General features: G+C 31.0%; 1 protein-coding gene across 1 annotated transcript in view; it reads right to left on the bottom strand.

Annotated features, from left to right (window-relative positions):
- The window catches only part of LOC115885209 (calcium/calmodulin-dependent protein kinase type II alpha chain-like), a 137909-nt gene that overhangs the window by 17535 nt on the left and 93610 nt on the right, over positions 1-26764 (bottom strand). The window contains exon 10 of the mRNA XM_030904037.1: positions 13550-13690. Coding sequence (XP_030759897.1) covers positions 13550-13690 — 141 coding nt within the window. The remainder of the gene's footprint in view (positions 1-13549; positions 13691-26764) is intronic.

Raw genomic sequence — 26764 nt, 5'->3', positions numbered from 1 at the left:
TAAACAAACGTCGATATTTTGATGAAAATTGGTGCCTGAGTATTTTTTGACATAGGAAATTTGATTTCGATGTAAATATCACTTCTACTTGTAAAAGGTGCTACCTAGATATTTTTAGCTGTTTTGAAGAGTAATAACTTTTTTAGTGTATTAGGGTTTTTTGCGTGTATTAAATTTTTTACTTTTTTTACTGAGTGAAAAATTATACATTTCCACCGTTTTTTACGCAAGGTCTTTCGGTAAAAATCGTTACAACTAACCGTTCTCCAGATATTTGGAAATAATCAATACATGTCAATAATAACAGGTTAATAACAAAAAGTAATCATGTTCAGTAAGTTGACTGAAATGATAAATTTGGGAACTTTTTATTTTTTTAAATTAATCACAAATTTTTCTAGAAAAAAACTATAATAAAACAGTTTCTGTTGAACCTTTGACACAAAAACATTTCCAAATATATTATTTCAGACTAATAACTATCTAGACAACAGGTTTAATTTTTGTCAAGGATGAAATGTATTGATTATTCCGATTCCAAATATCTTGAGAACTATTATTCGTATAGCTTTTATCAAGAGACCTTTTTTGCATAAAAAAAGACAGAAATGCATATTTTTTCCCTCACTAGTGTAATACAGGTACAAACAAAAAATATTACTTTTCAAAACAGTTAAAAAATATGGAAGTGGCGCCCTCTACAAGTAGAAGTCATATTGACATTAAAATCAAATTTCTCATGTCAAAAAACACACCAATTTTTATCCAAATATGGAGGTTATTAATATTAGATATTATTTGGAAAAAATCTAAATAAACATGAAATTTCTACACTCGGTATCTCCAAAACAAAGCAATATGAGAACATAATTTATACGGACTTTTTTCATTATTTTTATCTGGAGAATATGCCGTCGATGTTTCTCTAGTATTATTCAGATTAGCCTGTATAACAAACATACTGTTTTTGTAACTTTAAATCTAAAGAATTTTAAAAATAATAAATTATCTTAACCAAATCTTGTTTGTTATAACAGAACTTTTGAAAATAAACCACATATCTACTGCCAAAACAACTTGCTACTTCCAAAAATGGCTACTACAAACCTGTAAAACTTCGTCTCGATCGAAACATGTCTTGTTTCACGGTGTTCTCTACCCATCTATCAACATCTTTATACGTAATCTCTCCACCTAACATGCAGTCAAATAAAGCATGCATAGAACATAACAATTATTTTTATAGTAATATACGTTATGATTATGAATATTTTAGTACATTTTTTAATAACTATTCTTACCAAAGCAAAACATTTGTTACATGCCATAAAATAATATTTATCATCCTTTAATTTTTGTATAACGCTATATTTGTAACAACGAAAAGTTAGATTATTGAATTTTTTTATTCGAAACATCAATAATTGAAGTTATATTTAAAAATGTAAGCTACTTCATCATCAATTCAATTACATGATTACAAAAATGACAAAGTACTTTTACATTCCTAGCATTTTTAATAATAAATCTACAGGGTGGTACGAACTGTATTACAGAAACTTTGGCGGCATATTCTGCAGATAAAAATAAGTAAAAAAGTTCGTATAAATGTCCTAAAATGCTTAGTTTCGGAGATACAGGGTGTAGAAGTTTCATTTTTATTTCGATTTTTTCCAAATAATTTCTGAAATAACGTGAATATTTGGATGAAAAATGGTATATGGGTGTTTTTTCACATGAAAAATTTGATTTTGATGTCAATATGACTCCTACTTGTAGAGGGCGCCACCTACATGCGTTTTAACTGTTTTGAAGAGTAATAACTTTTCGACTTTTCTTTTTACCGAATAAAAAGATATACATTTACGACGTTATTTACGTAAAAAATGTTTCTTGGTAAAAATCGCTACAAGTAATAGTTCTCGAGATATTTGGAATCGAAATTATCAATATCTGTCATCATTGACATAAATTAAATATGTTGACTAAGTAGTTATTAGACTGAAATCGTAAATTTGAAATGTTTTTGTGTCAAAAGTTCAACAGACACTGTTTTATTATCATTTTTTCGAAGAAAAATTAATGATTAATTTGAAAAAATAAAATGTTTCGAAATTTATCATTTTAGTTCAATAACTATCTACTCAACATGTTTATTTTTTGTCAATAATGACATGTATTGACTGGTCCTATTCTAAATATCTTGAGAACGGTTGCTCGTAGCGATTTTTACCAAGAGACATTTTCTACGTAAAAAATCACGAAAATGTATATTTTTTCACTCAGTGGTTTTATACAGGTACGAACGAAAAGTTATTACTCTTCAAAATAGTTAAAATTCATGTAGGTGGCGTCCCCTACAAATTGGAGTCATATTGACATCAAAATCAAATTTCGCATGTCAAAAAACTCCCAGACCCCAATTTTTATCCAAATATTGACGTTACTTCCAAAATTACTTGGAAAAAATCAAAATAAAAATGAAACTTCTACGCCCTGTATCTACGAAACTAAGCATTTTAGTACATACATTTCTATAAACTTTTATACATATTTTTATCTCGATCGAGTTTCCGGAATACAGTTCGGACCACCCGGTATATGGCTAGGTTTATCACAATGATTTTGAAGTTGAAGAGTCCAGTATAAACTACCAAAGTATGTTCAATTATCGGATTTCAATAATTTAATGTAGATTCAGAATCATTTTAGAGTAATTCTTAACTATTAAGAGACTTATCTTTTATTATAAGTCCTTTAATAATATCAAAATGGATATTTTTAGTAATGAGTACTTTCGTAATATCAAAATTTACATTAATGAAACTGAAGTGTAATACAGTGTTAATTATAAATCTATAAAAAATTAAGGAAATTGCTGCATAATACCAGTAATTTTATATTATAATTAAGTGTGAAATGTAGTGTAGTTATTTTGAAATTTGTGAAATGTAGTAGTAGTATTATTTTTTTTTCTTATAATAATATATAATATATATATATTATATATATATATATATATATATATATATATATATATATATATATATATATATATATATATATATATATATATATATATATATATATTATATATTATTATAAGAAAAATATATATATATATATATATATATATATATATATATATATATATATATATATATATATATATATATATATATATATATATATATATATTTAACAGTCTCCCATATTACATTATAGTCGCTTTAGTATAGTAATTCCAAAAACAGTTAAAATGGTCTGGGAGCCCTTAATTTCGACACTGCCTTTGACCGCATTGGCTGTCCGTACAAATAAATTAAGAGTCCCAAACGTCACTAACTGACTTTGGAATTACTTTAACTGGTTTATAATTTATAAAACATAATTCGTCTGTACATGATACGCATATTTCTTAGTATTAAGTAAATTACAGTATACCTTTTACGTGCTTTTTAGAATTTTAGAATTTAGAATGAGTGGGAGGGGGGTTTTTCACTTCGACCTTACAGATCCATTGTGTCCCCCTTTCTTGAATCATAACTCATCATACAGTCCCAGGGCTTTGACAAAAGCCAGTATCTGGGACGGTTTTATAGAGGGTAGTTCTCCATCTCCAATATCAGTCGTACCAAAATTCATGGCACGAATGGTTGTCGTCTCGGCACTCTCAGTGATGAGGTGTACTGGTGTTTCACCATCTTCCCTACAGAATCTGCATTCGCCGTTTCTTCTTAGTTTCAATCTACTGAGGTGTTCATTGAGGAGACAGTGTCCTGTTAAAACCCCGTGACAATCCGAAGATTGTTCTTACTCAGACCCAGGAAGATCTGTGATTTTTCTTGATCATAAGCCCTCAGAAACTTCTTCGAGTGTCTTAGACCATTGCAAGATTTCCATTCCAGGTTGCGGATGGAATCTTCCAAGTTCTTGAGTTCCGCCTTGAGTTGGTTACCACTTGGAAAGCAGAACGGTTCTGGTCCAGTTAGTGGAGTGTTCGCTCCTTTCCTAGCTAGATTATTTGCTTTTTCATTTCTTTTTTTACGTGCTTTACAGTAATGCTAAATTTTTTAAACATATTCAGTTGGTAACGTTAAATATTTTCTTTTTTTGTAGATTTACGTCAAAAATTTATATTTTACGTAATTTTATTTTTAAAAAATTATTTGTCAGTTTGTTCTAAAGCTGAACTTCTAAAATCTTACGTAAGACACCCATACATATATGGGTGTCTTACGCAAGATTTTCTTTCCCACAAAAAAATGTAATGTAATATTAAATATATTTATGTCGCTTTAATTCTTAAAATTCAATATTAATTTACTCTTCTTTACAATAGTTTCATTAGTAATAGGTTTGTGCAATCAATGTTTTGAAGTTTTATTACTATAAAAGCTAATCTTTTAAATACAAATAATTTTCAGCCAATAAAAATAATGTGTGTGATACGTTGGAATTGAGAAGAGAGGTTCCTCCGACGTGCACTTTCTTCTCGCAAATTCCAGGCCTAGTATGGCATTATTTTTATTTTATTTAATAAAATAAGTAGGACCATTTACAAGTTTAGTTGTTACATAACCTATTCTCCTCAAATTTTCTTAATTTTGCTGCTGTCAGGGCATCCGAGGTAAGTTAATACAAAAATATATTTTTTTCAACGTTTGTGAGCATTAAATTTTGCGATATTATTGACAATATAAAAAGGTCATTTTAACGCCTAGGCATATAAGTAGAATTAAGAAGAATTAATAAAGCACTTTTACGCCTAAGCATAAAAGTTGTTAAACTGACACTAAATGTCAAATTCAACAAGTGCACCCATTGTTGATCGATATAATTACTTAAAAGTAAGGGTGACTGCAACGACCTCCCGTAATCCTGCTGTTAAAACATAACAATTGGTTTTAATATATAAAAACTGTTATGTTTTAACAACAGGAATACGAGATGTCGTTGCAGCTACCCTAAGGAGACGTTGAAAAAAATAGCATGTTCTATTCGCAGTAAAAATTAATTTTTGTACCTCGCCTGTAACGTCGTCGTAACGTCAAACGTAAAGCCCCGCCACAAAAAGTATAATTTTTACTCCGAATAGAACATGCTATTTTTTTTAACGTCACAAATATTTTTTTTAATAATTTGGCCGTTTTTTTGATCGTACAGTACTATTAGTACAACGTAGGTCCTTTATTTAATTTAAACTGTTTGTTTAAAATTCACTTTTTCAATTATTTTTGTCCTTTTGGTTCTGTATCTCTTATTTTTTAAAACCGTTTAAATATTTCAGTGGCAATATTTTTAATTTGCATAATGAACTTGAAAGCATAGTTTAAAATATGTTTGTTTTGTAGTTTAAAAAATATAAAAGAACACAAATAAAACCCTTTCGTGAAATCCTATCGCTAATAATCTCTAATACTCTATCATGATGTAAAAGCCTTTCGTGCAACCGTCCTCGGTTGGCAAATAAAAATAATTGTTTTTATTGATTCGGAGCTCAGGTGTGCCATCGTTACTTATGTTACGGCGCGAGTGTGGCGCAGCATGATTTAGAGATAATTAAAAAAAATAGCCGCGGCTCTGACAATAACGAATGCCGGCTAATTTACAAGCTGTTATTAATTTTGCTAAGTAAACCGGGTTTTGCAGGTGTAAGTAATAGAGGAATTACGTAAACGAGAATGATGCGGTATCGCACGACATACTTTATCAATTTGTCGTTGTTTACGTAAGTATAATATTCTATGGAAATATGGAACATAATAATCATTAAAAAATAAGGTGCTTCTGTTATTAATCACACTAAAATCTACAATGTGATCGAAAAAAAAACGTTAGAATTATCCCGTGGTCTAAAAGTAATTTTTAAGAATGTCAATTATAAACTTGTGTATAGTGCTAGTAATAAATTACAATAATTATTAGATAATCCAAAGGATAAAACACCTCCACTGGAAAGGTCGGGTATTTATGAAATTTTTTGTAAAGATTGTAATCAGAAACATGTTGGGCAAACTAGAAGATCAATATTAACAAGATTTAAAGAACATTTAGCTCAGATAAGATATGGTAGACCGGATAAATCTTACGTTGCTGAACATATTGTTGATAAAGAACATTGTATAGATCTTAATAATGTAAAATTAATTAAACAAGTCTCAAATTACAGGCAATTAGATGCATATGAAAGCATCAGAATTAATAAATTTAAATATAGTATGAACAGAGACAACGGTCCAATTCCTTCAAGTTCTTTGTTCCTACTACTGTAGCGGCGGAAATTTAATTGTTACGCTTGGTGGGCTCGGACCCGGTTGACTAGATCTTGCCACGCCCACTCGGTACCCACTCAGCGAGTATAAAAACGCTCAAATTGTAAATTTTAGATTTTAAATTTAGTCTTGATCATCTGCTGATGATGCTAACATAGTTAGCGAAACGCGCGTCCAGTGTAAAAGTAAAAGTGTTTTGGTGTATTGTTTGTGGTGATTTAATGTTTTATTTTGCTGTGGAACATTAAAAGTTCTAACCCCCAACTGTAATAGTCAGCAATAGTTATGAAATGAAGATCGCTGTCATTTTATATATGTAAAATTATATGGGAAATATCGTTGATGTTCATTTCCAAACCAACTGACACCTTTTTATTTTTTCCAGTCATACGATATTTCCTGTGGGCAACGACATATCCCAACGGATTATCCCTAGTAGCAAAAAGGAGACGTTAACTTAAATACCATATTTTTTCTACTTCCTGTGTGTATAGTGAATTAATCTTGTTTTGACTATAAATATTTTGCTCTTGGAGTTTTACCAAAAAAGTTTTACCAAAAATGTCATACATTGTCAAATGTAACAGTTATTGATATATTATTTATTTTGTAAAAATATAGAGAGTTCTACATTGGTGTCCCCAAAAAAAGTTACACATAAAAATTGTGTTTTTTTTGTAATGAAACATCCTATATATTACTTCATTTTTGGATTCTAGGAGAAAAATAAAAGTGAGTTTCATTAGAGAAGTATAGAACTAAAATGTAAGGTTTTTTACATAAGTATTTAACACTTTCTAAAAATGAAGAACAATTTTTAAATTACAAAAAACTACCTAAATTGGAAATTACGCGGTATAGCCTAATATGTAGTTAAAATAACTATTCTACTTTAAATCAAATTAAAACTTGACCGAAAAAGTTCTACAGGGTGAGACAAAATTAATATTGGGTCACATTTAAAAGCAAGTAACTCTTTTCTTTTAAATGGAACATGCAGTATATTAGTCCAGTACTCAATGGGGAATTCATGTCTCTTCAAAAAACTATTAAGGTTGGGGGTAGGCAACCAAACCAAATCAATGAAAGATTTTCCTAGATATCATAATTTTTATGATTTAGTGTCAGTAGATCTTTATTATTTGAAAAAATCTAGGGTGGCTGTGATATGTTTGGCATTACGTCAAGATAGCTGTTAAATTAGCTCAACTTTAACAACTAGTTACCATTATATGTCAGTTAAAACAAAAAAAGATCTCAGAAATCAAAGAGAATTGATAGGATTCTATTAGTGGGTGGCTGCAGTGTGTATTCTCCAATTATTATAATACTTAAATACTTCTGGTTTATCTAGGCTGGATTCTTTTATAGGGATATGTTTAAATAGTGATTACAAAACTCGACCAACTATTGTCGACAACACGAGAGAAATGTTTGTGGCAGCTTTTCGAACTAAAATTCCACTTACTTTTGAAAAGAGAATCATTTTGTGAGGTAAACAGGAAAGAAAACATTTTGAGCATTTGATTTCATTTAGCTAATTTTTAATATTATATACAAGATCACGAAGAAACAGACTTATCATATTTATTATATGTGCAAGTTACTTTTTCATAGAAACTTGTATGGAAAGCAACAAATTGATTATGTTATGAAGCGTTGGGTGTCAATGAAATAAACCTGAAAAAAGCTGTTAGTTACACGAAACTGGCACACGCGCACTTACACACTACTTCTTCGGATCCTAAGCGTGGGCGTTTTGTAAGTGGACCTGAATCTGTTTAAAATGATTAGTTGGCTTTGAACGAGATAGATGTATGCAATATCGTTAGTTAATTCAATAAAAAGCTATGATAACATAATAAAGTGGTAAAATAAAACACTAATTCATCAAAATACACTAAAACACAAAACTTTTAACAATAAACGTGCGTTTTTCTGACCTTGTTAGCTTTATAAGCAGATGATTAAAACTGTTTATCATCATGATTAAAAATGAGTTTTAATTATCTGTTGATAATGCTAACATAGTTAGCAAAATCAGTGTTTAAAGTAAAGTATTTTGGTGTACTGAGGAGAATTGATCTTTTATTTTTCCGCTGTAACATCAAAACTTCCAACCACAACTGTATTATAATAGATGTACTATACTCAGGATGATTATTACATTCCTAATACAATATGTATAGTTTATTTTAAAAGTAGAATGAAATTATATTTACTAGTAAAAGATTGGCTTTCGTTTTAATAGTCTACAATGCTTCAATTTCTATTATATCTACAACATCTCTAATAATACGATAAATAAAGAGGCGTGTGCTACGAAGCGTGCCCCAACAAATGAAAGAGTGGTAATGACTATATCTATTTCTTAGTTTGCAAAGCTGGCTTAGTTAAAACATTTCCTGTTGTCATGGATAATTTTTTTAACTTCCTTTTATGCCAATGATGTCCCCAGTGCAGGACTGATACACTCTTATTTCTCTTTAACATTTCGAGATGTTTTGGTTAAAAAATCTAAGTACTTTTTCAGGAAACCAACATATATAAGACAATATCTGTATCACATGTCAAATTGTTACCGCCCACAAAGATAAAGAAATGTCTACTACAGAGTGGGACAAATGGGACAAAAACACTATATAAAGTTCCATGAACCTAACAAGGTCCCTCAAAAGGAAAATTTCACTCTTCCAACACCCAGTAGATTACATACCAAGAATGTGAAGAATGTAGAACTTTGAGGATTGGAAAAGAGGAATGTTTGCTCAGCATCAAATATGATATAACGTGGTATACTGATGCTTTCAAAACCAAAGCAGGAACATGAATAGGAGTACTAGAGACGAGAACTAAATACGCCGCCGCCGCGCCGGATCAATGAACATCTACCCCAGTATTCTTCAAGCAGAAATTTTAGATAGGAACTATCGAAAACAGAAAATAGCCATGTTATCCGATAGTCAAGCAAAGCTAAAAGCAATCAAAACTGTAACCATCAATTGGTTAGGTTGTTAAGTTGGTCAAAGAATGCCCTGAGAACCTGAACAAATGAGGCAAAAAAAAATAAAGTTCTCCTTCTCTGGATGTCAGCCAACCCATGGATAGAAGACAATAAAAAAGCAAACGTTCTAGCTAGAAAAGGAGACAACACTCTACTAATTGGATCAGAACCGTTCTGCTTCCCAAGTAGAAACCAACTTAAAGCTGAACTCAAGAACCTGGAAGTTTCCATCCGTAACTTGGAACAGGAATCCCCTAACGGTGTAAGAACAATCTTCAGATTATCATGGGGTTTGTAACAGGACACTGTCTTCTCAATGAACACCTCAGTAGATTGAAGCTAAGAAACAACGGCGATTGCAAATTTTGTAGAGACAATAGGGAAACACCAGAACACCTCATCACTGAGTGCGCTGAGACAACAACCGTTCCTGTCATAAAGTTTGGTACGACTGATATCGGAGATGAAAAATTAACCTCTGTAAAACCGTCTCAGATACTAGTTTTTGTCAAAGCTCTGAGATTGTATGATGAGTTATAACTCAAGAAAGGGGGAGACAATAGATCTGTAAGGTCTCGGTGATTAACCTCCCTCCAATACATTCTACATCCTAAAGGTCCAAGTTAGCGAGATATCCAAATTCAATATAGCAGAAACATTCTTATAAGTCAAGCATTGGTCCGAAGTATCAATTCTGTACTAGAAGCATCGCAGTCATAAGAGAATATTCAAAGAATCTACAATTATCTATAACAACTGAAAGCAAGATATATTTGAGTCTTACTTAGAGGTATTATCGCAGTTCTGATCTTTTATAACATTGTTTTTATAGGAAGGTACTTTTCATGTTCGATAGGTAGGCTCGATTAATAAAAATTTTATAAATAATTAAATATTTTATATCAAATTCTTAGTAATGTTCTAGATAACTCCAAAATTTAGTTTATTTCGAGAATGAACTACTTAAAAATATGCTTATACTATATTTCTTAAGATCGTCAAATACAGTTATTTTAATACTGTTAATAAGCCGATCGTTTGAGATACAATAATTTAAATTAAACTACAGAATAATAAAGTCGATATCTGTATATTTCTACACAGAACATTTTATCTTTATGCAGCACACAACTTTTTCATTTTATATGATTTATCAATAATTATAATTTAAAAATGTTGAGGTATCAAAATAATTATATTTATTTTAATCTTAATAATCTTCTTGAAACTTGAAAACAATATAGGTAATAAAATAATACATAAAATTTAGATTTAAACCAAAAAAGTGCTTTATAAATTAATAAAATTCAATAAAGACATATGAGAATCGTAGTTTAACAAATTATGTAGTAATAATTTCATATTTATAAAATATCATTTCAATCAAATAAATCTAATATTATGTTTTAACTATACCGAAACTTACCGTACTTTATAAGTAAAAAGTAAAGGTAATAATTATTAATAACCTAAAATAATAAAATACGCCGTAACTCGTATGCACAATAAAATAAAACAAACATTGCATAAATTGACAAATATTCTAATATAAGTCTATCAATTCTATACCCAAAAATAAACATAATAATTCGGTTAGCTTTAATGACATTAAAGTGGCTTTGTTGAAATATAAATTCTCTAGCAAGCGTCGATTTTCATTAGTCGTATAATAATACCTTGATGAATTTATTTCGTTATATGAAAAATTAGAGCAGGCTATGGAAAATTCAGGATGATAGCTCGCTGGGGAACGATAGATGTCACCGTGTAGTATTTTTAGCAACAAACATTTTTATTTTAAATAGGTTTATTAATTTATCTGTTGAATAGAAAAAATGGATACAGAAAAAGTATTTCAATAATATTACTATTTAATAATATTACATATTAGCTACTTATTCCAATTCAATAATTCAATTTTATTCAAAATATTAAATATTGATAAGAATATAACCATGAAACCAAAACATTTTAGAAGTCTAAATATTTGTTTGTAAAAACCACTAGATATAATATAATATACCACTACTAGAGAGAATTTTCTAGTTTTTATCTAAATTAAAATTTGTATAACAAAAATATTTTGAAGTATATGTAGTATTGTATACAGGTCTCTCTTGGCCGTTAAAAACAAGAAGAAATATAGAGGTCGTCTAAAACAAGAACTTTTTAACATGCTTTAATAGATATGTTTAGTTTGGTTTTGACGTATTCTGTATATAGGTAAACTTAGTCATTTGTCACTAACAACAATAACTACTACTTAAGATAATTAACTAATGAGTTAATACTAAATTATATTGTTCATCATATCGGGTGCGTCTCAAAAGTGACTCACCCTTATAACTTTTTTAATTTTTTACTTAAAGAAACGAGATTTGGTATGTTAGTATATGATATAAATTAGGATTGATTGACTTATTCAATAATTGTTTTCTGTCACTTCCTGTTTTACCGGAAATGACTGCAACTTTTGATTTTTAAATGGCACCTTCGGTATTTTTTACTTTGTTCGCTAGAAAATAACACTCTGAATAGAATGACATATCATATGTCAACTTTTGACATTTTTGCATATGGTTTATTTGAAATTATAACAGGCTGTTCATAACTACAATTTGACTTGAAATACCAAGTGCGTGGTATCAAATTATTCGTAAAAAAATTCGTCGCTATTCAACCATATACATATATATATTAACTAAAGTATATCGACTCCAAACTGCATTCTGTGAAGCCATAGCCGGTGAAATGGGTATATATAAATCTTCTGAAGGAATTTGCATAAGTCGCTCAGTTAGCTGTGCTCAAGCGTAGTGCGCAGGCCTGGATTTTGAATTATCGATCGGATCACCAGACCAATAAGAGACTAGACGCTAGCACCAGCTGTTCATTCGTAGGGCTCCGTCCAACTTCGTACGGCTTTCGTTTGCGTTCCCGTTCGACAATTGACTAATCCTCAGAGTAAGGGCTAATCGATATTCGGAATTTTGGAGTTGCGCTGTTGCGCCAGTATCTGCCTAACAGATGAACTTATGTGAAATATACATGGACCGGTTATCTAGTTTTCTCTAACTCGGCTTCAACTCCAACACATTGCAGGGATAGGCGATAATCAGTATATATTTGATATGTATATGTATTTAAACTTTCTGAGATTTAGTTTAGCTCTGTGCCGTTGCGCGCTTGTAGTCGTTTACAGCCCAGCGGATAAAGAATACTGTACGGTAGTTCTACTTTCTGCTAGACAGAGTGGGTGGTTGCCGGAGACAGTGTTGTCAGAACTACAGCGGCGGTTCATAACGACAATTTGTTCGTAAAAAATTCTTTTTCCCCATATTGTAATGAGCCACCCTCGTTCCATTTAAAAAAATTGAGATATGATTAAAAATACAATATGGGTATCTTTTAACCGGCCAGGACAAGATACTAAAAACGTTAGACGATCAAATCTATTTTCCAAGACCTCTTGATTAAAAATTAGTGTTTTTAACATAGCCATGGCACTCTAGATAGACATTTAAAATATGATTTTTTATTAAGCGAGAATGCCAAAAGTTGACATATGATAAGTCATTCTATTCAGAATGTCATTTTCTATCGATTAGAGTAAAAATATACCGAGGGTGTCATTTAAAAATCCAAAGTTGTAGTCATTTCCGGTAAAACAGGAAGTGACAGAAAACGACTGAATACGTCAATCAATCCCTTATTTTAGGTCATATACTAACATACCAAATTTCGTTTTTTACTCAGAAAAAATAAAAAAGCTTTAGGGGTGAGCCACTTTTCAGACGCACCCGGTATATCATTTAGTATCGATTGTAGTTATCTATAGATGCAACTGTTATGTGGAACACAAAACACCCTAAATACAGAGAAAACTTTTTTTTTTCATCAAGAATTCTCATCCTAGTGGCTTTTGACATAAAACAAGTATTTTAATTTTAAAATATTTTTGGCAATACTCCTAAAATACTGCAGTCATAAATCCTACGACACAAACAGACTAAAGGCCACATGTAACAGTTTGGAAAAAGTTTAGGTCACACTCCAGTGGATTATCCTTATCTTATTCCATTCATTGCAAAGAGTCCCAGTACCTTTATAACAAATAAAAATAAACACCACAAGTCTTAAAACACCTAAAACCTTATTAGTTCACACAGCTCACACTAAAACACAGCGTAGTTAATGGATTAGCGAAACAAGAATAACAAGGACAAAACATATCTTGGCAAAACACCACGTGGCGCCACAAAATCCTAACCTTGAACGTTTTGCAACAGGGCTTGGCCAAAATTAATAGCCGTTGCTTTGGGGACCGCGTTAGTCGATGTGGTCACACTGCCGGAAGGAGATCCGGATGTAGTTGGTACCACTTTTGGTGATTGTGGAGGCGTTCCCGGACCTGATAATGATGGCGAAAAAAAATTAAAGCTCATTTAAATAGTAGAGTATAGCTAAGTTGTTATTTAGTAATATAAAGAAGTAAGTAATAAATATAAGAGTATAGGCTTGGTGTATTTCAACAACCGATGTTTTAAAGTTCCAATAGCAACGCTCAGTATGGCAGATATCAGAAAACACTGTCTACTTTATTTCACGATCCATCCCCATAACCATTCATTTTGATCTCATTCAAACAATACTGAAATCGTGGTTATGCCATAATATTTAAGTATTTTGGTTTTTACTATTGCAGTTATTGAAACTATACACTTCTCAGGTGTGATGTAACGCTGTTTCGGGCAGGGTTGCCACCTGTCCCGATATTGTCGGGACAGTCCCGATTTTGATCCAAAAGTCCCGCGTGCCCACGCAAAGCCCTAATGTCCCGATTTTTATTTGTTTAATAGCCACGTTTTTATTAAACAATAAAATTGTAAAATTTATTTTTAAACATACATGTTTATTAATTTCTTGAATTTAAAAACAGTTCTTTTCCACGAATTAATTAGAATCTTAGAAATTTTAGAATTAAAAGAAGTAGATATTGATACTCTGTTTAATGAATATTCGATAATAAAAACTTATATAAAGAAAATTTGCCAAAAAGGATATAAAAATTATAGATAAAAAAATAAAGTATTTTTAAAACTAGAGTAAATTATATGCCTTCATTGTTTAAGGTGGTGTGAATTTATATATTTTCACGTATGATGTTGAAGTAGACGCTAGAAATAGATGTTCAGTTAAGCTCATTAGAACGGAAGGAACTTCAAATCTCATTTAATTTTAATATATCGCATATAAGAATTTTTGGATTTTATTAAAAATGACAAAGCTCTTATTATTACAGCAATAAAACAAATAAAAAATATTCATTACAGTTGAGGGTTCGAAACTTTGGTGTTACAACAGCAAAATAAAACACTAATTCACCGCAATACACCAAAACACTTTGCTTTTAACACTGGACGCTCGTTTCGCTAACCATGAATTTGAAGCTAACCATCAATTTTCATCATCTGCTGATAATGCTAAGCTGGTTAACGAAACGCGCGTCCGGTGTTAAAAGTAAAGTGTTTAATGGAAATTAGCGCACTTGTAGTGGTTAAGGCCTTTTGATGCTTGTGTTTAGTATGTTATATTTTAAAGTGTTTTGGTGTATGTCAATTAGTGTTTTATTTCGCCAAAAAATGTTCATTTAAAAATAATTAAATAAACTAATAAAACCAATTATAAATAGATTATACAACTGAAACTTTTGATTTTGTCTAGTTGTTTTCGATTTAATTGATTGTTTTATTGTTTATTAATTTTGTTTTCAACTTTTCTTTTTTTATTTTTACCTAATTATTTATCAACTTTAAATAGTTTTTAAGTTAACGCAAAAAGGCATAAAATATTGTTTCAAAATTCGATGGGCACATAAAATTTTACATTTAAGAAAAAATGTTGTACCAGTGCTGTCCCGATTTTTCCAGTACAAAAGGTGGCAACTCTGGTTTCGGGTAGTAAAAATTAAATGAAAAAGAACTCGAACTGGGTGTCGCGTTGTGTTGTGACAATTTCAAATGATAATAAAATAGCCAAAAAATGTTAACACGAAAAGGAGGCGTAATTGTGGGGTGCAATAACATTCAATACAACTCTCACGGAACAACACTGCTTCCAGGCTTTCTCGCAGCGATTTGATCAAAACCAAAAATTAATTCAGGCAGTTCGCCAAAACAAGTGAGTAAATAAAATGCCCATTATACAGGGTTTCAAAAAACATGTGCCATCTCTCGTGGAGAGATTCCTCACCTAAAAATAAGATTTATTTTTCATATCAACATAGGCCCGATTCTGCTTTGTTTCGTAGATACGTCTTAATATTTTTTCGATTTATTATAGTTTTCTTCCAAGTAATTTTAGCAGTTCGAATGAAATTTTGAGGGTAAAAGTTACTATAAATGCAACATATTTTTTAAACTTAAAAATGTCAACATGTTCCACTTACAACCCATAGCATATGGGTTGTAAGTGGAATATTTTTCTAAAAAAATCATGTACGCTACTGATTTTTTTGTCTTGTTAGCGAATTAGTGTAAGCAGTTTAATGCCGATTAAAGGTTGTCTCTTAATACTTTCTCAACTTCGGCCTCCTTGATGAGATAAACGCAATTTTATTAATTTGCCTTGATCCAAGTCTAAAAGCAACATTTAAAAAAAATGAATATCATTAACTTGCGAAAGTTTTAACTAAGTACTCATTGATTCCTCATCAAAAAATATGTAAAAAAGTTCCTATAAACATGGATATGGAAATGGATAGTTTTAGAGTTCCAGGATGTTAAAACTTTTTAAAATTAGTTTTTTTGTAATTATTTTAAATATCATTATTTTGTTAGCTGAAATTGTTGTAGGTTAGACTAATAGTAATAATAACTAATAGTAATAATATTTAATAATAAATTAGGTAAAATATGCAATTGATTAATTTTATTTTAATTTTATTAATTGTGATTTATAAAATTGCGTTTACCTCATCAAGGAGGCCGAATTTGACTAAATATCAAGAGATATCTTTTAATTAGCATTAAACGATCTACACAATTTTGATATCAAAAGAAAAAAAGTCTCTGGCGCACATGTTTTTTTTTAAATATTCCAGTGATAACCCATATGCACGTCCCTGATGAGTTTATCGACACTTTTTTAGCTTTAAAATATGTAGCACTTATAGTAACTTTCACTCTCAAAATTTCATTCGAATCACTAAAAGTACTTGGAAGAAAATTATAATAAATCGAAAGATTATTAAGACTTTAACACCCTGTAGCCTGTAGCTACGAAACAGAGCAGAATCGGACCTACGTTGATATGAAAAATAAATCTTATTTTTACGTGAGGAATCTCCCCACGAGAGATGGCACATGTTTTTTGAAACACCCTGTATAATCAAAAAAGTAAATAATCATATACTATGAGAGTACAAAATTTAATTTGATCAGTATTAATAGTATTTTTTTTTAATCAACTAGTGCTTATTTTTTTTGAACATCTTATAAAATCATAATTAATACCAACAATTTCGTGTATTTGTCTAAGTCGGCTGTTTACAGTATTCCCCGATGGGGGTGGCAGCACCGGCGGAGAATGCACCAAGCCTATAGAATAACATAACATCTAAAGCCAGCAATGTTGAGAAGTACAATTAAAACTATATTACCAATATCATGGCATAGGGAACTAAGTCCAATTTAGTACCTTTGCTACAATATGTAAAACTATATCTATTAAGTTAATAATTTTTAATTATTAATATAATTTTTTATTATAACCAATATTTCTTTAATGTTCAATTGTTTTCTTTAAATATCGACTGTTAATACATACAAGTATAATACAAGTTTCTATTCTAGTAAGTGAAAATAACACGGCATTAGAGACAGCTAGGGAATGACAATTGATGATAATTTTAGCGAGGTCAAGCCCTAGACGTTATTTGACATAAAACTTATCAGAGATTAACACTAATTGTAGAAAGATTAAAAAAGGATAGAACGTTTCCAATCACAACCATCTATTTCCAAAAAAATATTTTTCTTGAATTATAAACTACACCATTTAAAAATTATGTGTATTCAATATAAAAATAAATTACAACCTTATGCCAACTGGTAGTAAACGTCATTAAAAATAAAAATGAGTACTAGGTAAATGACGTCTAGGGTATTTGGGAATAAAAATATTCTCAAATAGATTTTTTAGGTTTAAGTAAATATTTATTTATTTTGTGAAATTATGTTTAATTTAAAAATTGAAGTTTACTTAAAAAATTAAATAAAATTTTATAGAAAGTAAACGTTTTTAGGTTAAGTAACAATATTGTCAAGGAGTGTGGCGACATCTTTCGGGGAATGAACGATCGCTAAAGTGTTTCTTACAACCTTCCCGCTGCGAACCTATAATAAACATCTACTATTGAAAGAACGAAAGTCAAATATTGTCTTATATTTTCAAAAAACACAATTCTCTCATTAATAAAACAGAAAGATTTCTTCTCTTTTTAATAAAACAGAAAAATTAAACAAAACTTTGTTCGATTTTGATACAAAATACCGGGTGTTCCATTTAAAATAATGGAGTAAAATACAATATTTAGTTTTGACACACCCTGTATATATCAAGCAAGATTGCAAATTTTGATAGACTGAATTTTGAAGAAGACATATTATACAGTACTTCCAGTTAACTTTTTTAAATTCTTCCAGTTAACTTTTTTATTTCTTTCTCGATTTTAGAATATTGAAAATAAACAGTAATTTTAGGTTAAAACCACTCGTTTATAGTATATGACATTATGGCATTTTTGGAATGAAAATTTAATGGGAAATCCACTGAGCTAAAAAATTTATAGTATATATTTAAAAATATACAACTTTAGTTTGAAAATATGTTGTGAATCACCCTGTACCATTTTCCCAATATTACTTAAAAAATTGAAATAAAAATCACAAATCAGAAACCTAATTAGAGCTTTTTCGGAAGCCTGTCTCACCCTGTATATTGGCGTTTTTTCCAAATTGGACTTTGGAAGTATATGGTTCTTGCATAGTACGAGGTCCTAAGTAAGTAGATAACATTTTCGATATAAACTCATTATGGGCAAAAATGGGCATGTGTTGTACATGCATAATATGGCGATTCAATTATTAAGAACAGTACATCTAATGACGCACATCTAATACTGGGTGCGTCTCAAAATTGGCTCACCCCTATCACTTTTTTGTTTTTTTTTCAGATGAAGAATAGATTTGGTATGTTATTATATGACGTAATTTAGGATTGATTGACTTATTCATGACATATGCTTTCGGACATATGCATTCGGCCAAGACATATGCTTTCGGTTCAAGACATATGCTTTCGGTCACTTCCGGTTTCATGGGACATTTCCGGTTGGGTTAGGTTAGTTCAAGTGGGTTAGGTCAATCAAAAATTTGTAGTCATTACTACAACTTTTGATTTTTAAATAGCCTTTTACACTCTAGATTGAAATTTAAAATACAATGTTTTTTTTAAAACGAATATGTCAAAAGTTGACATACGATATGTCATTCTATTCAGAGTGTCATTTTCTATCGAATAAAGTAAAAAAAAATCAAGGGTGCCATTATATTCGATAAGGCCCTACAAGATAAAGGCATTGGTATAAAAATAAATGGCGTCCCAATTAACAACCTTAGGTATGCGCGACGACACCGCGATTATCGCTGACAACTCTGAGGCTCTTCAAGAACTTCTAGACGGCATAGTTCGGGCGGGAGATCCATTGGGCCTTAAAATAAACACCGCAAAAACCAAGATAATGGTCGTTAGTAGGAGAAATATTCCACCACCCAACATACGAGTATACGGACATTGCGTAGACACGGTAAATAAGTTCAAATACCTGGTATCCTGGCTAACATCAGACCTTGACCCCGACTTAGAAGTTACATCGCGTATAGAACAAGCTAGATTAATGTTTAACAAAATGAGAAACCTATTATGTAACCGATCACTCAACATCAACATACGTCTGCTTTTTGTCCATTGTTATGTATACTCAATCCTCTTATATGGCTGTGAGACATGGACGATTAAAATGAACACCATGAGACGGTTGGAAGCTTTTGAAATGTGGATCTACAGAACACTCTTGAAAATACCCTGGACAGATCATGTACGCAATGAAGAGGTTTTTGTGAGGCTTAACAGGGAGAGGAAATTAATTGCAAATATAAAAAAACGAAAGACAGCATACCTGGGCCATGTCATGCGCAGTAGCAGAGCAAAGCTTCTGAAGTTGATTATAAAAGGAAAGGTAGAAGGCAGAAGAGGACTTGGGAGACACAAGCACTCTTGGTTGAAAAACTTACGAGACTGGACTGGACTGAACTCACACGAATTGTTTCGAGCTGCACAGGACAGACAGTGTTTCGCAGCGATTGTTGCCAACCTTCATGAGAAAATGGTACTATAAGAAGAAGAAGGGTACAATTTTAAAATCAAAAGTTTTAGTCATTTCCGGTGAGACAGGAAGTGACCGAAAACAATTGAATACGTTAATCAATCGAAATTTATGTCATATACTAACATACCAAATCTCGTTCTTTTATCTGGAAAAATAAATACTGTTATAGGTGTGAGCCACCCTAAAAATATTAAAAAAAACTTTTATTTTATATAGTGGCATTTCAAATTGTTTGTGTTGTTTCTTGTATAAAAGCCTAGTAGTTGTTTGCGCTTATTATTATCTCTTAGTAATTAGAGAATATTTCGACGAACTCGTAATTATTTACTTTTCGTAACAGCTTGCACGCAAATTTGGCAACTACCTACACCGAACTATTTTTATAACGCTCTTGTATAGGCAATAAATCATACTAAGCAAAACTGAAATAATACCGCAGATATGTCGTTTTCTTTGTTATGGATTGTGTTTTTGTAATCAGGATTTTTATTTTGAATTTCAGCGGTGCTTGGCATGAATGTCTTGTCTGCCACATTTCTATAATATGATAGCGTTGATTGGGGAGGAAATAAGAAGATGCGCAACCTTATGGGCGATTTCGTGACACAAAACCTGTCTGAGATGTAACTGGCGATACCGTCGTCGCTATTCAACCTGTCTGAGATTTAGTTTAGCTCTGTGCCGTTGCGCGCTGATAGTCGTTTACAGCGCAGCGGATAAAGAATGCTGTACCGTAGGTATGCTTTCAGTAGACAGAGTTAGCGGTTGCCGGAGACAGTGTTGTTAGAACTACGGATTAATCCGTAGATTTACGGATATTGGGTATAGTACGTTAATAATACGGATTTTCTCTCATTAAACAATTTAATATAATATTATATGATTAAACAAAGAACGGCGTCAGACATGGCTTGGAAAGAAAATAGCTGTTATTTCATATGTAAAATATTATGATAAATGTCAATAGTCGTAATTTCCAAGCCAACTAAACGACTTTTTTCGATCATACGAAATATTCAGTACCTATAAAAGAATTTCTATTTATGTTGTTTATTCTATGTTTAACATGAATAAATTTTCAATACATAAACGCGGATTTTTCATCCAAAGTTATTTTCGTCAAACATATTACAGATATTACATATTTTAATATGGCAACACTGTCGCTTTCAATTTCACACCGTCTTCGATATGCCTTCGCTAGCAGAATTAGAGAAAATGCGTGTTTTATGCGTCAGCCGCAGAACGAGTAGAGGCTCCACCGTACAGCACTTGAGACGTAAGTAATAAGTACTTAGTAAGATGAAATCAAGTCAGCCTTATCACGAATTTTCTCATTAGGTAGGTATTTACCGTCAGAAAAATAATTAAATTAATTTTATATATGTATTTAAAATAGTGGCGAATTAAAGTTTATATACAGGGTGTTTCAAAAAACATGTGCCATCTCCCGTGGGGAGATTCCCCACGTAAAAATAAGATTATTTTTCATATCAATATAGATCCGATTCTGCTTTGTTTCGTAGCTACAGGATGTTGTCTTAATATTTTTTCGATTTATTATAATTTTCTTCCAAGTACTTTCAGTGATTCGAATGAAAAAAAAAAGTGACGATAAATTCATCAGGGACGTGCAAATGGGTTATCTTTGGAATATTATTCAAAAAAAAACAGGTGCGCCACTGACGTTTTTTTTGATATCATAAATGTGTAGGCCGTTTGATGCCAATTAATATTTATCTTTTAATATTTTGTCGAATTCGGCTTCCTTGATGAGATAAATGCAATTTTTGTAATCACAATTAATAAAATTAAAATATAAATAAAATTAATAAATTATATATTTTACCTAATGTATTATTAAATATTATTACTACTAGTTATTATATTAGTCCAGCATACAGTAATTTCAAATTAACAAAATTATGGTATTTAAGATAATTACAAAAAATTTAATTTAAAAAAGTTTTAACATCATGTATCTCTTAAACTATGCATTTCCATACCCATATTTATAGGAACTTTTTTTATATTTTTTGATGAAGTATCAATAAGTACTCGTATCAATAAGTACTCATTTAAAACTTTCGCAAGTTAATGATATTAAATTTTTCTAGGGGTTGCAAATAGCACTTGGATCAAGGCAAATTAATAAAATTGGGTTTATCTCATCAAGGAGGCCGAAATCGACAAAATGTCAAGAGACAATTTTTAATCGGCATTAAATTGCCTACACTGTTTCGCTAACAAGAGAAAAAAAGTCAGTGGCGTACATGCTTTTTTTAGAAAAATATTCCAGTGATAACCCATATGCACGTCCCTGGTGAATATATCGACACTTTTTTAGCTTTAAAATATGTCGCATTTATAGTAACTTTTACCCTCAAAATTTCATTCGAAACGCTAAAAGTACTTGGAAGAAAATTATAATAAATCGAAAAAATATTAAGATTTTAACACCCTATAGCTACGAAACAAAGCAGAATCGGATCTATGTTGATAAGAAAAATACATCTTATTTTTACGTGAGGAATCTCCCCTTGAGAGATGGCACATGTTTTTTGAAACACCCTGTATATTATAACTTTTATAAAAAATTCTAGTATTTTGATGATTTTACTTCTTACAATTTTTACTATCTAGCTTAGCTTATTCCACATAGTCTATGTTTCAGACGATCGCCAAGAACACTCTGTGAACATAGGGTACAATCTAGGTAATTCATATGCATAATAATGACAGTAAACGACAGTATCTGATTTTATAGTGTGCGTATGTTACAAGCACCTGCTGTAATATAAATAACAATATTATAGAAACAGAATGGAATACTAAAATTGTATCATTTAATCTCTTGTTTATAGGAGTATAACGCTATTTTTTAATGTTATGACGCACAAGTTCAGTCCAACTGATGTTTACTACTAAATCTCGATTTTTTCATTACAAAATCTAAACCGATTCTTATGTCTTGATTTTCTATTTTTATTTACAGTGAAGTATCAAAAAGAATCATCGTAGTTATATACGAACTACAATTTTAAACAAGTAGATTATTTGTGATTAAATTGAAACAACAGAGACACATGGAGTGGAATTCAAATGTTAGAATTATTATAAACTTGTTATTTTCTTGAACAACTTTATTCACAATGGAATTAGGCAAGCGTCAGGAAAAATCAAATAATGTTTCTAGTTTTCACTGAATGTGTACTAGAAGTTTAATAAATAATATTCAAGGTTAACTTAAAAATGTAGTTAAAAACCTAATAAATGAGAAATTAAATTAATATGTTCTAATTTTAATCGAAAAACCAAATTACAATTCATACCAAATAAACTTTTAGTCACGTGATTAAGCTCGACCGGCACAGCGTTGCCCACTTTTATATATTTTCTTTTAATCAAAATATTTTAGAAAACTAAAATAAATTAATTATAAATATATAAACAGTTATTTACATCAACAAAACTCACCTTCTTAACTAAGCATTAGTTAATCATTCCTAACCTAACCATTACTACCGCTTTCCCGTTCAAGATATTTTAATAAATTTGCAATGAGTTTTTTACGGCTATTAAGCTATCTTGTACCACTTCGCACTAAAATAGGTTTTAAAAAAAACAATGTTCCACTGCAAGGTCTGCTAGTAAACATTTTTAAACTTAAAGTATCACAACACTATTTATTTAAACCAAAAACTCGTAATACAAAACTAAAGTGTCTAAACGAATGATCATATCAGGAAATAAATAAATAAATGCGGTAACATTTTTTACAGCAGAGCTGCCACCTGAATACCCAGCGGGAAATTTAAATTTGAATTAGTCAGCCCGGCGCCGAATATGTCCACGGCTGGCCACAATAAATTTAAAAATCGCTCCCTCGACTACGTAACTAAAAGTTTAATTGATATCAAATATACGTTGGAATTTCAAAAAGTTCTTTCAAATACTTGAAAGGAAGAATACTTAAAGAAGGATTTCCAATATATGATTTTTTGCTATATAAGGTTGTATTCGTTTTTACCTTGGTTATGGTTTGCTGTTCCGTTTTTATGTTTTGCCTGACATTTTTATTATTACGGAACACAATTCCTGAAAAATATCTGTCATTATTGTCACCAAATCATCCAGCGCAAAAAGGCTGTTTGGTTCTGGTTCGTTTGTCAATTATATGCCATTCAATATTTAATTCAATCCTTTTTTTGTTGTTAAAAAAATGAACTGTCGAATTTAACAGCTCATTTAGAAATTACTTTTTGACATTAAATTAATCTATTGAAAAGATGCTCGATTAAAGCATGAAATAGAAGTTCTATTATATGAATATTGAAATTTAAAGAACGTCAATATTTGCCATTTCTACTATTTTATCAAACTATCGTATTTTACTGATTACCGTAGATTACCAACCTGGTTCTTCAAAGTTCTTTTCTTTTACAGCAGAATACAGCCCAAATACGCAATGTTATTGATTTTAATATGACCCAAATTGTTTTCTTTCTTCATAGCCTCCGAAAATATTTTACTTCAAAGTAGTTTTTATGCGAATAACATCAAGGTGATTTTTTTCTATTAGTTTTCAGTAAAAAAATCTAAAATTAAACATTATTTATTTTTACAGTAAATATGTTGAAAATCTGGCGCCACTAATATTTTGAAAAATTGCTGATGCTTTTGAGAATTGCATACCTACTATATCTGACAAAAATATTTTCTTACGATCTGTATCGATCAATATTATTAGTAAATGCAAATCATATGAAATTGATTTTCTTAATTAAAGCCATATGTTAAAGCCTGCCAGTAAGTAAATAAAACGACATTGAGAAATGTTTTTTCTTTATATTTATTTTGAGATCGCATTTATAACCACGTAGAAATATTAAGACGTGAAAGAAAATTGTTTTGTTTATAATACTCTGCTATTTTAATTAAGTAGATTCTTCGAAAAACCGGTTAATTTTTATAAATATAGAGATATGTAAAAAAGAGAATTTATAGATTTTTACATTACAACGAAAAGGAGGATGAAATAGCCAAACAAGGCTCATCAATACCATTCATAGCTCCAGAACACTTCTGCGGCATTGTAAAGCAGTTTCGAGAATGGTCATGAAACAGATGGTGGCCAAAAAATCTCTTGAATGGTGAAATAATTCACCAGGACAGAGACAGGCAAGAAAGTTCACAGTAAAACATTTGATTAAATTTATGACAGACCTGATAAGAAAAGACAGGCAGACTACCAAAACTGTAGTGGGTCTAGTAACAGATCATTGCAAGCTCAATATGCACCTAAAGCTGACTATATGGAAGGTTCAGTCTCAAAGTTATTAGACTTATTGAAATAGATAGAACTGAGGGTCTAACCTAAGGGTCAGAAGAGGATCAGAATAGATCTGAAAAGGTCGCGGTGGAACAGGCCGAAAGCCACTTCAAAAATATAATCTAATCTAGATTTTTACATGTTTGTTTCATCTAAATAATCGTAGATGGAGCTGATACATATATATTTAATTGTTGACTTAAGTGATGGAAATGATGGCAACAACAATAGACGTCAATTATAAAGCAACACGGAATAATGTGCGTGCGCCTAATACGTTAAGAAACCATATCAAAGTTATGTTAAGCTTGGCACTGGGGTAACCAGGCTGACAAAGGCGATGAACGGGCAGATGAAAAAGTTAAACAAGATATATTAATTCCACTGGCCACACCAAGAAGAGCAATAGAAATAAAGAAACGTTTGCTCAGCAGGTAAATGACCAAATTATAACTCGGTATACTGATGCATCCAAAACCAATGCAGGAGCAAGGATAGGAGTATTTAGTCCAAAAACTAAATACTCTAAACCAATGGCTATGGCCGAAAGATGCTTACAACTTATTTTAGATAAGAACTATCGGAAACAAGAAGTAGCCATCTAATCCGATAAACAAGCAGCATTAAAAGTGCTTAGAGAAGCTGAACAAATTAGGCATATGTCTATTTTTGTGCAATTTGTGTGTAATGAAAAAGCAAACGATCTAGCTAGAAAAAGATCGAACACTCCACTAACTGGAGCATAATCGTTCTTCTTCCTAAGTAGAAACAAACTTAAATCGGGACTCAAGAACCTGGAAGACTCCATCCAGATTGGAAATCCTCCAAAGGCCTATGACACTCGAATACATTTCTCAGAACTTAAGATCGAGAATAATAAAAAATGTAATAAAGGTTTTTAACAGGACACTGTGTCCTCACTGATCACCTCAGCAGGTTGAAGCTAAGAAACAACAGTGAAGGCAGATTCTCTGTCTCGAGACGACAACCATTCATACCATAAACTTTGGTACGACTGATATCGCAGATGGAGAACTGATTTCTGTAAAACCGTCTCAGATTCTGGCTTTTGTCAAATTCTTGAGACCTATAAGGTCACGGTGGTTAAATTTCCCTCTCTATCCTACCTAGATTGTAGGAGAATCTACAGATCTTTCTGGGGTATTGCATAAGGTAAAATTGACTACAAGAGTAAAATTGACTACAAGACAACAAATCCTAGAAATCTGTCAAAAATCACCACAACAGGCAATACAGTAGTTTACTTTCCAAAAATTCATACAGATTTGATAAGCATAGGCCAGAAAATCAAAACTGTAGCGGATTTACGAAAGGAATTGTTGTTTGTAAGCTCTTGTCAGAGCTTACAAGACAGACTGAGCTCGAAGATTGGGCTTGTAAGCTCAATTAGATTGCTAAAGAAACGTCAAATATTTTTGATAAAGTTTCCCGAATCGTTTATTAGGCTAATTATTATTATAGTTTATTAAACTAACTGTTATTAGACTTGTCTGAAGATGGGACCAAAGACCCCTTAACATGATTAGATATTCGTGATAGTAGAAAAACTTAAAACATATTTTCAAAAAAATATATATTTTGTAGTTTTTATTGCAGTTCAAGTGGCGAGATATCTATGGCATTTTTTTGAACAGTGAAACACGAAGTGAATAATCCGCTACAGTAGTTAACATTTGTTAAAA

This window comes from Sitophilus oryzae, unplaced genomic scaffold (genome assembly GCF_002938485.1).
Source record: "Sitophilus oryzae breed Bouriz unplaced genomic scaffold, Soryzae_2.0 scaffold_377_pilon_pilon, whole genome shotgun sequence".
NCBI classification, from domain to species: domain Eukaryota; kingdom Metazoa; phylum Arthropoda; class Insecta; order Coleoptera; family Curculionidae; genus Sitophilus; species Sitophilus oryzae.
Note: the sequence above shows the minus strand (reverse complement) of the source record. Positions and strands in the feature narration are given on the sequence as shown.